This window comes from Stegostoma tigrinum, chromosome 15, assembly GCF_030684315.1.
Source record: "Stegostoma tigrinum isolate sSteTig4 chromosome 15, sSteTig4.hap1, whole genome shotgun sequence".
Lineage (NCBI taxonomy): Eukaryota > Metazoa > Chordata > Chondrichthyes > Orectolobiformes > Stegostomatidae > Stegostoma > Stegostoma tigrinum.
The window spans coordinates 65,327,422-65,342,591 of record NC_081368.1 but is presented as its reverse complement, the minus strand read 5'-3'; the positions used below and the strand labels follow the sequence as shown (position 1 = coordinate 65,342,591).

The window sequence follows — 15,170 nt, the reverse complement described above, 5'->3', positions numbered from 1 at the left end:
CCGGCTGCCTCTTTGCACTTACTCACATTTTCATTAGTGCATACACCTCTGCGACACACAGTCCCCTTACGATATTTCATTGCTTCCTTTGAGATACTTTGTCATGAAATACAATGCGCTCCACCTATTGTGTGAACAAGTTCCTTTGCAGTAACTCATAGACTCGTTCTTTCCCTCACTGTAGGAGCAAGACAGCACAAAGTAGAGGAAAAAAAGACTAGTAAAGAAGGTGGACCTACAAATATTTGGCAACAGAAGAGCTGAGAAGGAAGGAATAGAAATCAGAAGAGTTTTGGCATCACCAGCCCTGGGAGATTGGGACTGCCTAGCTACCTTGCGAGACAATTGAAGATTTCTGTTATATGGCACTCAGGCACATTGACCTGTTTCAGTAACAAATGAAACATGTTCATTTTTATAAATATAACTTGCACATTACTCGCACCTTCCCCGCGCTAATTCAATTCTTTTATCTCTGACATTACTTTTCATGTGTGGTGCACAGGTAAGTGAAGGTAATGTTTCACACGTCCTCGATAGACCTGGGCGTATATAATAGGAACTGGCAATAAGTAACTTAGGCCCTGTTACCTCATTCCATGAGATCATGGTTGAGTGTGATCCAACTCCACCTAACCTGCAGTTTCTGTCAATATCACTGTAACCTTCTTGAAGTGTGGTGCCCTGAATTGAGAGTAGAGTTCTCCAGGTATGGTCAAATTGTAGCTTAACTTCTCCCATCTTATATTCTCATCCAATGAACTTAAAGCTCAGTATTTTGTTTGGCTTTCCGATTAATTTCTGAAGAGATGACCTAGTGGTACAATCACTAGACCATGAGGCTCGGGGAATGTTCTGGGGATCCAAGTTTGAATCCCGACATGGCATAACGTGGAATCTGAATTCAGTAAAAATCTGGAATCGAGAGCCTAATGATGACCATGAAACTGTTGTCATTTGTCAGAAAAACCCATCTGGTCCACTAATGCCCTTTTAGGGAAGGAAAATTGCTGTCCTTATTTGGCCTGGCCTACATATGACTTCAGACCCATGGTGGTGTGGTTGACTCTTAACTGCCCTCTGGGCAATTAGTGACGGGCAATTAATACTGGCCCAGTCAGTGACACCTGTATCCCGTGAATGAATATAAAAACTCAGTTGGTTCCTCTTGAAAGAATAAGGGGAAAAAAAAGTACTTGGGTTCTTGCTGCTGGATAGTCCATGGAGTAGGCTTCAACTGGCGGATCTTTAGAATGTTGGCCTCTGATTGGTCAGCAGCTTCTGCTATGTCAAGGCCTCTGAAATGGGGAGAAACATATCCTTACTCTCGTGTTGGCTCTTGGTGAGCTGTTTGGTGGGTGAAACAGTGCTAACTCGTGTTAGCGGATAAACTTAAACTTGTGAGGGTGAAAAAGAAAAGAATCTCTGTAATAATGAAATTTGGTGGTGGCAGTGCAGTCATGGACAGGTGAAGCCATTTCTGAGGTGCTTGATGTGTCTTCCTAACCCCATCCGGACTCAGACTGCACAAGTGAACTGTTTGCTCTTTGTGTTTCTGGTCCTTAATCATTCAAAATGCTTTGTAAGGATGAGTGAACAGTTTTGTACTTGTTAGCCTGGATCTTAATATTGTTTGCATTCCTTAGAAGACAGGTAAGTAAAAGTTGCATTCAGCTGATGACCCTGGAGAGGCCCTTGTTTACATTTTCAGCATTTCTTCTCAACTGAAGTAGTTGAGATTGTTTTGGATATCTGTACATAATCCAACATTGTTAACAGTTAGCAAACTCCCAGTTTCATACTCATAAACTGCAAATACACTTGCAGAGGAAAGTCAAAATAACCTTGATAGCTGATGTGATGTTGTGTTAATCAATACAGCTGAATAGTTGAGTTATACTCATTTAATTGGGAAGTAATGTTCAAATGAACAGTGTAAAGGAGGTGGTCTACACTTTAACTCCAGGTTAGTTTTTGGGCAGATCAAAGCTCAGGATGGCAGGTTGAAATTAGACCTTAGGAGGAGTAACTGGGGTGGGGTGGGGTGCGATGTGGGGGAACTGAACTGGTGTCAAATTTCAAAATGAAGGAGGCATCTGACATTTTTGATCAAATCGATTGGGAGCTCAGTTGTGGGGTTAACTAAGGGTCATAAGCCTGCGCTATGAAGGAAAGTAGTCACCTCTGCAGTGATGTTCCCAGAATTAGTATACTAATCAGCACAGGGTGGCCTCGGGCAGGTCTCAGGGCTAGAGGGACAGCAGGAGGGTCTTCAGTTTGGAAGGAGCAGTTCAGGTAGAGAGAGAGAGAGAAGAGGGCAGCCATTATCTTGAGTCATGGCCGCTCTGCATTTTTTAAAACCTTCAGATTGAAATTGGTCCTCAGCAGCCAGGAAACTATGGAGGTAGAGGAACTCCATGCACATTGGCACCACTTCCACAACACAGCCTCCACCAACAGGTGTCGCCACATAGACGGAGGTTGGACAGGGTTGGGGGCTGCTGATTTGGCTTCCAGTCTGGGGCTGGGAGGCCTTATCAAGTCTGAGGGCTAGTGCTGATGCCTCCTGGGATACCAGTTGGCCTCTGACAGTAGGCCTTCATAAACTCCGATTACATTGTGCTGACAGGGAGGCAATAGCCGAGCGGTATTATCGCTGGACTGTTAATCGAGAAACCCAGATAATGTTCGGGGAGTCGGGTTTGAATCCCACCACGGCAGATGGTGGAATTTGAATTCAATAAATATCTAGAACTCAGAGTCTAATGATGACCATGAATCCACTGTTTGGGGCAAAAGCCAATCTGGTTCACTAATGTCCTTTAGGGAAGGAAACTGCCATCCTTACCTGGTCTGGCCTACATGTGACTCCAGACCCACAGCAATGTGGTTTACTCGTAACTGCCCTCTGGGCAATTAGGGATCGGTAATGAATGCTGCCTGGCCAGTGATGCCTTCATCCCATGAATGAATAAAGGAAAAAAAAAATCATCCAGCCTACTGACTGACCAAAATAGAGTGAAAATTCTACCCATTAATTCATAGGAAACAAACACAGAGATAGAAACCTTTCAGTGAGTTGAAATTATTTTATTTTAAAAATATAATATAATCCAATGCAGAAACACAGCCTTCAACTCAAAATAGGTCTATTTCATTCTTTATTCTACTTGAGCTTTACTCTAGTAGGACGTCTTAGAATTCTCAATAAACAATAATCTTATTTGCTGCTATTTCCATGGAAACATACAGCTTAATTGACAGCTATACAGCCCATGCAGTCAGTCATAATGCTATGCTACATAAGTTTCACTTCTCTGATCGTCACACTCTAGTGCAATGTGTTTTGTCCTATTTTATTAAATCATTTTGCAGGGATTCATAGATCCTGAATTAATACCCACGAACAGTTCTACGTTCTGACTTTGATTATTTTGAAAATCCTGCGATGAGAAATTTGTCTTATGATGACAGGCTGGATAGTTTGGGCCTGTATCCATTGAAGTTCAGAAGAATAAGAGGTGATCTTATTGAAAAATAAGATCCTGAGGGGACTATGAAAGGGAGTTTTTTTTGTTCCATCACTTGTGGGAATGTGGGCATGTCTGGCCAGCATTTATTGCCCACTCCCACTTGCCCTTGAGAGACGATGCTCCCCCTTGGGAGAGACAATTAGGGGGCACAGTTTAGAAAATAAGCAGTCTTCTATTTAAGATGGAGATGGAGAGAAATGATTTCCCTCAGAAAGAGTTGTGAGTCTGTGTAATTTTCTTGCGCAGAGAATGGTGGAGGGAAGCTCACTCAATATTTTTAAGGCAGAGGTAGATAGATTGTCAATTACCAAAGTTGGCACATGGTTTCAGAGGTAGGCAGGAAAGTGGCCCGCAAATAGATCAGCCATGATTGGTGGAGTAGGGACCGAATGGCCGAAAAAAATTTGAAATCTGCATCTGACTGCATGTGATAATTGCATGTTCACTCAGTTGAGTTGTAACTGTGGAGTAGATATGTTAACACAGCAAACATTGTTTGGCAGTGACTGGTGAAATCAAACTGTTTTTATTTGTCCAATGCACTGGGGTAGCATTTGACCAAGCCTTCAACTGCAAGAACTTCAAATATTTCTTGTTTTTGGAAGCCATCTCTTGACATTGAGACAACTCCTTAAATGTGATCATAAGGAGGTGAATTCTTGCTCATTGAAAGAAAAGCCAAAAATTTGCAAGCAATGTATTTATGGTGTGTATTTAACTTTATTTGAAATTGCCAATCAAGTCCCTTTGGCATGTGCAGGCTAATGAATAATTCTGTCCTGTAATTCGAGCTGAGTCGCACAATTTTTATTTGTGTACCTAACAGTTTATCATTTAGAGTAAAAGAAGAATATAATAATATCTGCTATCTAAGTTAATGCAACAGAGTCCAGTATCCCATCACTAAATCACTATACTTTCAACCAGAATCCAGTCTTGGAAGAAGGAGAGGAGGCACTTTTGTGAAAAAAATAAATCAAATTTACTTCATTCAGGCCTAAAAAAGCCTTAGTCTTTGTTTAAAATTTCTCATTCCTCTTTCGTATTGCTATAGACAGAGTTGAATTTTTCAAGGAGTGACAATCAGAGTCAAATTGGAGTTTGTTGCATTCCAGTTTAAGGGGAGATATAGAGATATAGTATTGTGTGCGTGTGCGTGTGCGTGTGTATGGTGCCACTTGCTTAACAGCATTGATAGCCTCTGAATTCCCTGCTTTAAATGGATACTTTTTGGGGTATTCCACACATAGGGAAATTGTCCATTGGAATCTTCAATTACCCAGGCAATGCCCTCAGATTCTGCTACCTCAGGGAGTCTGAAGCGTCCCCATTAGCAAATCCCATCTGTGCTGCAGAAATGACTGCTGGGCCATCCGAAAATCTGAGCCAACATATTCTGAGTGAAACTGAAAAGGGGCAATTTTATGAATGCGTACTTTGAACCAAGGGCCAAGCTCATTCGAAATCCTTAATGGGAATTCAGCCATCTGTTCCCTATGATTTGCTCATGGAATACAAACCCAAATTCCTGATAAGCCATCCATGCTGGCAAAATTCCAGAGGCATTGTGCATTTTGATAATTTGATCTGGTCGTTGTGTATAAATGGGACTGAAATGTCCCTTAAAATTTTGACATCTCAGGAATGCCAGTTTGTGTAGAGTCCCGATTGGCAGCATATCTTTCTCCTCTGTGTTTTTTCAAGTATGGGCCCCAGTCTGGAGTTGGCTTGGAGGCTGCAACAATTTTCTGTGGGAAGAAAATGTTTAAGTAATGTTACATGGAACCAAGTGGACAGATTAGCAAAATGGCCATTCCGAATGGCAGGACAGGCTTGAGGGACTGAGTGGCCTGTGCATTGTTTCTTATGTTACAGTGATCCTCGATGAAACTGCAATTTTATTCCTATACATTATCAAAAGGCCTGTTGACATGCTGTTACTTATTTGCATACAACTCCAACTGTCTTTCCCTTTCGTCACGACAACTTCTGTTTATATTGTACCCTTAATCTCGAGATAAAAACCACAGAATCCCAACAATACAGAAGCAGAGATAATAAAATGAACACAGCAGGCCAAGCAGCATCTCAGGAGCACAAAAGCTGACGTTTCGGGCCTAGACCCTTCATCAGAGAGGGGGATGGGGAGAGGGAACTAGAATAAATAGGGAGAGAGGGGGAGGCGGACCGAAGATGGAGAGTAAAGAAGATAGGTGGAGAGAGTATAGGTGGGGAGGTAGGGAGGGGATAGGTCAGTCCAGGGAAGACGGACAGGTCAAGGAGGTGGGATGAGGTTAGTAGGTAGATGGGGGTGCGGCTTGGGGTGGGAGGAAGGGATGGGTGAGAGGAAGAACAGGTTAGGGAGGCAGAGACAGGTTGGACTGGTTTTGGGATGCAGTGGGTGGGGGGGAAGAGCTGGGCTGGTTGTGTGGTGCAGTGGGGGGAGGGGACGAACTGGGCTGGTTTAGGGATGCAGTAGGGGAAGGGGAGATTTTGAAACTGGTGAAGTCCACATTGATACCATTAGGCTGCAGGGTTCCCAGGTGGAATATGAGTTGCTGTTCCTGCAACCTTCAGTTGCAGGCCATTCAGCTAACTGAGTTGACACTGACCCTCTGAACAGCATCTTGCCCAGACCCTCCGCCGCCTCTTTGTAAACTCACACATTATTTTTTAACATGGCAAATCCACCTACACATCCCTGCACAGTGTGAGGCAATTTAACATCGCCAATCCATCTCACCTGAATGTCTTCGGACTGTGGTAGAAAACCAGAGTGCCTAGAAGAAACTGACGTAGAAAATCTACAAACTGTATGTAAGGCTGAGGCTGGAATCAAACTCAGATCCGTGGCACTGTCAGGCAGCAGTGCTAACCACTGAGCCACTGTACTGCCTTGTTTTCAAAGCATTCCGTGGTAACTATACAGGATAGAGGTGCGAGGTCAGAAGGAGGAGATCTGGGGAGTTGATGGGAAGCTTGGTCTGAAGAGGTTAGAATAAAAAAAATGGTTATGGAGGGATTGCAAGAGAGCAGTATCCATGGCCAAATTCTGTTAATGATAATGGGGGAAGCAGTCAAACAAATGCTCAACAGAGTGGAGTAAACAATGGAGGAACCAAAGCCTATTTCTTTTGTCTTCTCTAACATGGTGGCTACATGAATGCAGCATGTTGCCACCGTTTATTTCCGAGCATTAACCATATTCTACAAATTCAGAAATTATTCAAATGTACGAGTTGGTCTCCCTCCTGAGGATATGATGAAAGGTTAGGGGGCAGGGAATACCTGGACCACAGCACACAGCAATGCTTAAGTCTGTATTTTATAATCATACGCTCTGACTTTCATTTTATGTAATTCTGATTTAACTCAAATTATTGTGAGGTTGAAGGTCACGAGAGAGAGTTGGGTGAGTTTAATTTGAGGGTCACCAATACCTCAGGCAAGGGTCAAGATATGACCTTCACGATGACCTCAGCCAGTGTGGGAATTGAACCATTGTTAGCATCACTTAGCATTGTAAATCAACCATCAAGTCAACAGAACAACTGACCCCTATACCTGCAGCTCTCTGCAGTCACAATTAGCATCCAAACTGACTGTGAGATGCAAAACTCAGTCGGGTATATATTTCCACTGTTAGTTGGGACGCATTTTAAATTTTAATGACCTAAATCACAACAATGGGTGATGATGTGTGTGTGTGAGTGACAGCATGTTGGATGATACTCCACAGAAATTGTTAACAGGAGCGCAACTTTGGAGCTGAGTAGACTAGTGAAGGGATCTGATTTTCTGTTACACCACACAGACAGAATTGATCAACATGTTTCCTTACCTGCCACAAATTGGAGCCCTTGCTTTGGACAATTTTCATAATAGCTACAACGGGGATCCACAAAATAATGAAGATGATCATACACCAGCCAAGTGCTGTTGCCCATGCAGGGTATTCTAGTTTTCCATATGTTGGTGGTGCAAATGTTACGAAAGACCAGATTAAGATTGCCTGGATTAAAAGATTTTACAAATCACAGATCAATAACGCAAAAAAGATCATCTGCAGTTTGATATTTTCATTTTTGTTCACTAAAAGATGTAATATTTACTTACCATGAGCAGACACGGAGTGATAAAAAACCAACAGGCTCTCCACCATAGCCAGAAGAGCCAATTCTTTTCTCCAATCATCATCTCAATGTCCTTGATGAATCTGTTTACCCCTGTGAGCAACAAGGAAGCAGAGAGACACCATCACTTGCTCTGTCCTGTCTTCAGGGCAGCTTGTTTGCTGTAGAAGCTTATCTCGTACTGGGTGGCATGAATGAACAGGCTTAGTACAAGTATTATGCAGCACATAATTCCGAGGCACCCAGAAGTTAATCTCAACTCATCGTGCATATGCACAGCTATCGATGTCAGAGGTCAGACAAGAAATGGTGTCATACATGAATGACACCTCCCCTAGAAGTTCTGCTGAAGTCTATCCCTATATAAGGAACGGGCCTTTCTCTAGGGATGGCAACAATAGACTATCCTGACTGATGAAGACAGAGGAGGTTGCAGAAATCAGCACTCCTGGATGGCTTACGAGAATCTCGGACTTGTGCCAAAAACAGGATGAATGCTCCATCAGGGATGTGTCAGTCAATGCTCCAAGCTCCTATCAGGGTGAATTTGCATTGTAAGGTTGGAATTGCGGAGGAATGTCACTCAGGAGGTCAGTGTCAGGCATGTCCAGATGCCTGAGGTGCAATCATTGACGGTCACTTCACTGGAACTCACCAGTTAGGACCACAGGTAGCACACAGGTCACATATCTGCCAGGCTTAAATTGTGAGAGGAGCTACAACATTCAGCAGATCACATACCATCGGCTCTCTGATCTTTCATCATAACTAGGAAAACATACACATCTGGTAGCTTTTCACCAAACTCTTTCCACGGCAAATTACACAACCTCAAAGGATGGCCTGATGTACCACTCACTTCCGAATTTTGGCCTGGCTGCCTGTTCCAGCCAGGTTTGTTGGCAACAACCAATGTGGTTGCCCTGCTTGGGCAGTGTTGCTGATCAAGTCTACTTACACCGTAGAGTGTTTAGTAACAAACCAGACCACACATTGCTGAAGCTCCTCATGAGCTGGTCAATATAGACAGGCTTCACCCACTACACCAAGCATTTATGCAAAGAAACAGCTCGTAAATAAAGGAGTCAAATTGCTAATCAGCAGAAACTGTCTACTCTGTCAGGTCTGCATCCAATTTGTGTAGTCGCGTTTGTAAATACACGTGGTTCATATTTCTGATGAGCAAAAAGGTCCCCGTGAACATAATTCCAGTGACTGGGATGTTAATAAATTTCATGACGAATGTTGATGAGCGCAAAAGAGGTGCCCCACCTGAAATGTTCTGAGAACTTACTAGCAAACCTTCAGTTTGCGTCCGGAAACTAAATCTTTTGCCTACCACCTCATTAAGAGGCCTCACCTTGCGCATGTCTGGCTGGGTCTGTAAAATTCCGCGTGTAAATCAGAGAAGGTTTTTCGCACAGCACGAGTAAGTTGTCCCCTGTCCCTATGAAAGTAAAATGTTCCTCCGAATCCCGAAGAACTCCCTCAAAGAAAGGTCTGTGCTTTAGACCGGTGCTGAGAATGGGGTGAGATAGATGGTTCCTGTGTCTTATACTGAAAAGTAGCAAATGGATTTCACACACCTCATGGGTATAATACAGCAGAGCCTGTCTGTGGTTCCATCTATCTCACAAATTGGGAGAAATCAATAACTGACCGAGTCCAGTGGCAAACAGCCATGGGACTCATGATGAAGATGTTTGAATGATCTCCAAATAACAAGTGGCAGGAAAACAATTGCTCTATGATTAACCCCAACATATAACCATAACCCAATAACAGAAAGGGAGCTTTTTGAGCAATGGATGCAGGAGATATTGTCTAAGTCAATCATGGCCCGAATGAGGAAAGAATTGACAGGGAATGGGAGCACTGGGTTGCCTCGTCATCTGTAAAGGATTATCTCTGCCACAGCATGAAATGATTCATCTTGTTATTGAGAAGAGCCCACAGAAGTATTATTATCAAACTATAGCCATTTAATTTCATTTCATTTCAGTGATGTCCTTGCTCCACTTACCATAGATCCAACTTATTCCGACAAGTTCCGCAATAGCAGCAACAAGAATTCCCCATCCAGCACAGAAATGGTCAATTAAATTGATCCAGTAAATCCCAGCCTGAAAATAAATGAAATGTTAGGAAATAGCCCCTGCCTGAGAAAACTATAACACTCTGATATTCAAAATAAGACCTTTCTTTGGCTGTAATAAAACTAAATTTTTTTCAGGCATAAACCAGCCAGGCTAAAGAAAAATGGTTTCTGAGATGTTGGACAGGTTTTTGTTTGCATGAGGGGGAGAAGCTGGGTGGGCACAGCCACACTATTCTATGACTAGCCAATGTGTCGGTCCTTTGCCAGTGGTCTCACCTCCAGGCCATTTTCATTCAGGTTGGATTGGTAGGCGGTGTGAACTGCCCACAAGCAGAGACTAGCCTGTCATGCCTACAAAAGCATCTAATAAGATCATTCTGCAGAATCGAGGCTGAAACAGGCCGAAGAAAGGGGAGGTAGCTCTGAGGCAGCAGATTGGGTTGAGGTGCGGAGCAGCTCCATCCCATATACAGCCATTTCCCATATTTTCCATCATCACACAGTCCCTGCTGTCTCCATTCTACATTCGGAGCACTCATCTCTGAAGGCAGGGCTGCCAATCTTTCAATGCTGGTGGATCTCTCATTGACTCTGCAAACTTGTCCAGCATCATTAACTGAGTGGAGATATTCAGGTGAGTATACAAGTGGATTTTTAAAAAAACTTATTCATGGGCTGTGGGCATTGTTAGTTAGGCTGGCATCTTTTGCCCAACACTAATTGCCCTAGAGAAGCTGATGGTGATCTGTCTTAATGAAACACTGCCTGCTTTGGACCATAAGGATCCCTGCAGTGCTGTTAGGAAGTCTTTGACCCAGCAACAGTGAAAAAAATGGTGCCAAATCAGGGTGGTGTGCGACTAGAGGGCATTTGCAGGTGGACAATGCTGTTGTGCATCTGTTAACTTTGACCTTCTAGCTGGTGGAAGATTTAGGTTTGGAAAGTGTTGTATAAGGAACCCTGGATTCTTTAACACCGGGAACAAAAACAGAAGTTGTTGGGAAAGCTCAGCAGGTGTTGCAGCATCTGCGAAGAAATGATCAGCATAAACGTTAACAAGTAGAGTTAGGGCCTAACGTAACTCGTGCAGACGATGACATCTATACTAATGGAGCTGTCCCTTTCTTACTACTTTGGAATACCAGCCTTGAATATGTGCTTCAATTTGCATTTTCAGTCTGAACTCCCACTAAGCAACATGGTGTGTTTCAAAGGCAGTAAGCAAAATTTAAGACAGAAATTTACCAAGGTGGACAAATCTCTACAGAAAGAATACTTATCCAAAGACATCCTGTGGATCTAAAATGAACTCAGTGTAAGTCTGGTATACAGCAGCAATGAATGTGACTTTCAGCATTTTAACTAGGCTCTGTATCAACGCAAAGCAGATGGGGGAAGGGTCAGTCAGACCCACACCATTAATTCACAATTTTAAATGACTGGAAGGAAAAGGCCGGGCCAACATAGAAGATCTTTCCTGATCAGCGAATCCTATGAGACTGCAGATTTCAATTGCAGTCAGCAGCACAACATAGACACAATGCACACTATTAAAAGACAACATACCTGCGTTACACATACGAGGCCCAAGAAAAAAAATATCAAGCAAACACCGGATGTCACAAAAGTGCGTTTTGTTCGTAGAAAGGTAGGGAACTGGTCCAGTAAGGTTGTTATAATTGTTTCTGATGAAAAAAAAATTAAATGTAATCCATGATTAGTTATTTCCACAGTCCAAAGCTATAGCAGAAATGCTGGTGAAGATGTTGTCTTCTGACTAAAAGCCCATTTTCTGAAGCATTCAAAGGTCAGGCCTTTACAAGATTATATATCGCCACAAGGCTTGCTTGTACTTAAGTTGTCTTTAGCCCAGGAACACAGGAATCATTTAATCCATCCTTTGAACAAGTTGATAACTTTATCATTCTGAGACCACTTACAGCGAGCTCCCTGAATGGAAACTGAAAGAGCTGCGGATGCTATAAATTAGGGACAAAAACAAAGCTTTTCCTCAGAACTGAGGAAGGGTCACCGGACCTGAAACGTTAATTGTTTTCTCCTTCACAGATGCTGCTAGACCTGCTGAACTTTTCTTTATTTTTGAGTGGTTTGTACTGCTGTGGCATGGTGGTGAAAAAGCCAAAATTTTATGAATGTCTTTAGTGCAGGGCACTGCAGCATAGCCTTCATAATTCAACTTAATGTGTCCAAAACCAATAAGGGTCATATTAGATTAATTTGTCAGAATTGATTAATGAGCCAGCATTAGTTAACAGTTTAATGGCTTTATTTTGACAGTGATTGTAACATGATTGAGCTCAGTGTTTTGTTTAACAGGGATAAATGTAAAACTCCTTCAATGATCCTAGATTTAACCAAATCTTTAAAGTGAGAAACAAACAATTTGTACATTTTAAGGGTAAGAGTATTGCTTCCTAAAAATAGCAGACAGCGATTAGGAAAAAGGTAAGGGGGCACATAAAACTAAAAGAGAGGGTACAGAAAAAATCCAAAATAACACCAATCCCAGAGAATGAGAAACAAACATAGGGCAACTAGTGCTCAAAACAGGCGGGAAAAGCTGTGAAAACAGTCTTTGACAAATGTTTTGATAGGACACCAAAATCGTTACAAGTTTTCTCCAATGAACTTATGTAGGAATTGCATGCAGTTAGGAGGAATATGGATCTCTTGAGGCAGACAACAGGGATAAAGCAAATGAAAATAAGAACGCGGCAAACATGTTCAACAATCACCTTGCATCAGTATTTGCAATAGATGAAGACAATAGAATTTCAAATGTTCCCAGGAAACGTGCATTGAATCAGTTTCAGAAGATCTTTAAAATTAAGGTAAACAAACTATCAATAATGAAGAAAATGACAGTGCTGAAGTCTAACATTTCTTCAGCACTCAGGTGATTGCTGTCCTAAGGCTTTAAAGGGAAGCACAGTGAGTGACAGTGCTGTAGGTACTCTAACCATAATTTTCAAAGTCCCCTCATTTCAGTTAGAGCACCTTTTGATTAGAAATTTATTTATATCTCTCAAGTAATAGAGAGGTAAATGAGATAGGGCCAGGGAGTCATAGCCTAATGTCAGCGATGGGAAATTACTTTAATTAAATAAGGGATGACAAAACAGGTTGAATATTTCAGTCATGGGGTCAAACAGACGTACAGCACGGAAACAGACCCTTCGGTCCAGCTCGTCTGTGCCGACAAGACATCCTAAGTTTATCTAGACCCACTTACCAGCATTTGGCCCATATCCCTCTTAACCCTTCCTATTCCCATTCCAGATGCCTTTTATATGTTGTAATTTTACCAGCCTCCACCACTTCGTCTGGCACCTCATTCCATACATGCACCACTTTCTGTGTGAAAAAGTTGTCCTTTAGGTCCCTTTTAAATCTTGCCCCTCTCATCTTATACCTGTGGATTTGGACTCCCCTACCCTGAGAAAAGACCTTGGCTGTTCACGCCATTCATGCTCCTCATGATTTTATAAACTTCTATTGTGCCACCCCTCAGCCTCCGATGCTCCAGGGAAAATAGCCCCAGCCTATTCAGGCTGTCCCCACTACTCAAACACACCAAACCCTGGCAACATTCTTGTAAATCTTATCTGAACCCTTTAAGTTTCACAACATCTTTCCTATTGCAGGGAAACCAGAACTGAACACTGTAATCCAAAATTGGCCTCAGCAATGTCCTACACAGCTACAACATGACCTTCCAACTCCTATACTCAATGCACTGATCAGTAAAGGCGAGCATACCAAACACCTTCTTTACTATCCTGACTACCTGCAATTCCACTTTCATGAGCTATGAATGTGCACTTCAAGGTCTCTTTGTTTGGCAACATTTCCCAGGATCTTACAATTAAGTGTATAAGGCCTGCCCTGGTTTGTCTTACCGAAATGCAGGACCTCACATTTATCTAAATTAAACTTTATCTGCCACTCCTCAACCCATCAGCCCACCAGCCCACCGGCTCATCTGATGAAGGTTCCATTGCACACTGAGATAACCTTCTTGGCTGTCCACTACACCTTTAATTCTGAGATAACAAGGTGTAGAGCTGGGTGAACACAGAAGGCCAAGCAGCATCAGAGGAGCAGGAAAGCTGACATTTCAGGCCTAGACCCTTCTCTTGTTATCTCAGATTCTCCAGCATCTGCAGTTCCTACTATCTTTGAAAAACCGTTAATTATGGTGTCAACTGCAAACTTACTAACCATACCTCCTACAGGTATTAATGCCATAACGCATGTTTTGTTAACGTACATTGGCTGTAATGTGATTGATGAAGAGTGGACACTGGATAACACAAACTTTCTGCTGTAAAGATATAGCAATTTTCTGTAGTGATTTCCCTAAAACGTGACTTTTTATGGTGATTTCCTATAGCACGAGATCGCACAAGGACACAACTATCGAGTAATGGAGAAATTCACATCCAAATCATTAATATAAGTGACAAAAAGCAATCAGAAAGCAGTCAATCAGAAAAGCAAAATCAGCACGGATTTTGTAAAGTGTTGATTTTGCTTGGTGAATCTGATTGACTTTTTTGAAGGGGTAACAAAAGTTGTGGATAAGAAAATATCAATAGATGTTGTTATTTATATGGACTTCTGGACAGCGTTTGATTAAGTTCCTTATAAAAGACGTTTACCTACAGTTGAAACTCATTGAATTTGAGGAAAATTATTGAACTTACTAAGGAAGTTAGTTGAGTGGCAGGAAGGAGGCAGTAGGTATTATGGGTCAATTCTCTAAATGAAGGGATGTGATCTTTGGTGCCTAAATGAATTCGTAATGAGGTAGTAACTGTCCACCATATCTATAGATAACATTGGTGTTGGCATGGAAAGCCATATATACAAGTTAGCCAATGACACAAAGATAGGTGATATTTTAACAGAAATGGGTGGAAACATATCGTTAGGATGTGGCAAATGGTTTACACATTAGATAAGCGGAAGGTCATTCATTTTAGTAATAAACAGCTCGAAGCAATGTAGGTCCACAAAGATTCAGCACCCCAGAGTACATAAGTCAATGATATGTGATGGGAAGTTACAGAAGGAAATATTTTGAAGTAATGTTATTCTTACCTATACTTGCAAACTGACTGTCCAGTCCCAGAGTGACCAGCATAAAGAAAAATAAAATAGACCATAAAGGTGCCACTGGCAACTGTGCGAGGGCCTCTGGGTAAGCAATGAAGGCCAAACCAAAGCCTAGACAGTGAATCAAAACAGAAAATACATAATTAATGGTGCATAAGATAAATATACTATATATTAGCATCATTTATTTAAGACCTATTAATTAGTTTAGAATCCAGATTGCCAAATAATATAAGTTTGTACAGTATTTGTATTATGGCCTGAGAT

The 15,170-nt window shown here is 42.0% G+C and overlaps 1 protein-coding gene across 1 annotated transcript in view; it reads right to left on the bottom strand.

Moving 5' to 3' along the window:
• Nucleotides 1–3,069: 3,069 nt before the first annotated feature.
• Nucleotides 3,070–15,170, bottom strand: part of LOC125458777 (sodium- and chloride-dependent neutral and basic amino acid transporter B(0+)-like) — a 29,333-nt gene continuing 17,232 nt past the window's right edge. The window contains exons 10-15 of the mRNA XM_048544428.2: nt 14,889–15,014; nt 11,331–11,449; nt 9,690–9,789; nt 7,650–7,759; nt 7,375–7,545; nt 3,070–5,281 (exon numbers count right to left, since the gene is read on the bottom strand). Of these exons, the coding sequence (XP_048400385.1) occupies nt 5,156–5,281; nt 7,375–7,545; nt 7,650–7,759; nt 9,690–9,789; nt 11,331–11,449; nt 14,889–15,014 (752 nt within the window). The 3' untranslated portion in view covers nt 3,070–5,155. The remainder of the gene's footprint in view (nt 5,282–7,374; nt 7,546–7,649; nt 7,760–9,689; nt 9,790–11,330; nt 11,450–14,888; nt 15,015–15,170) is intronic.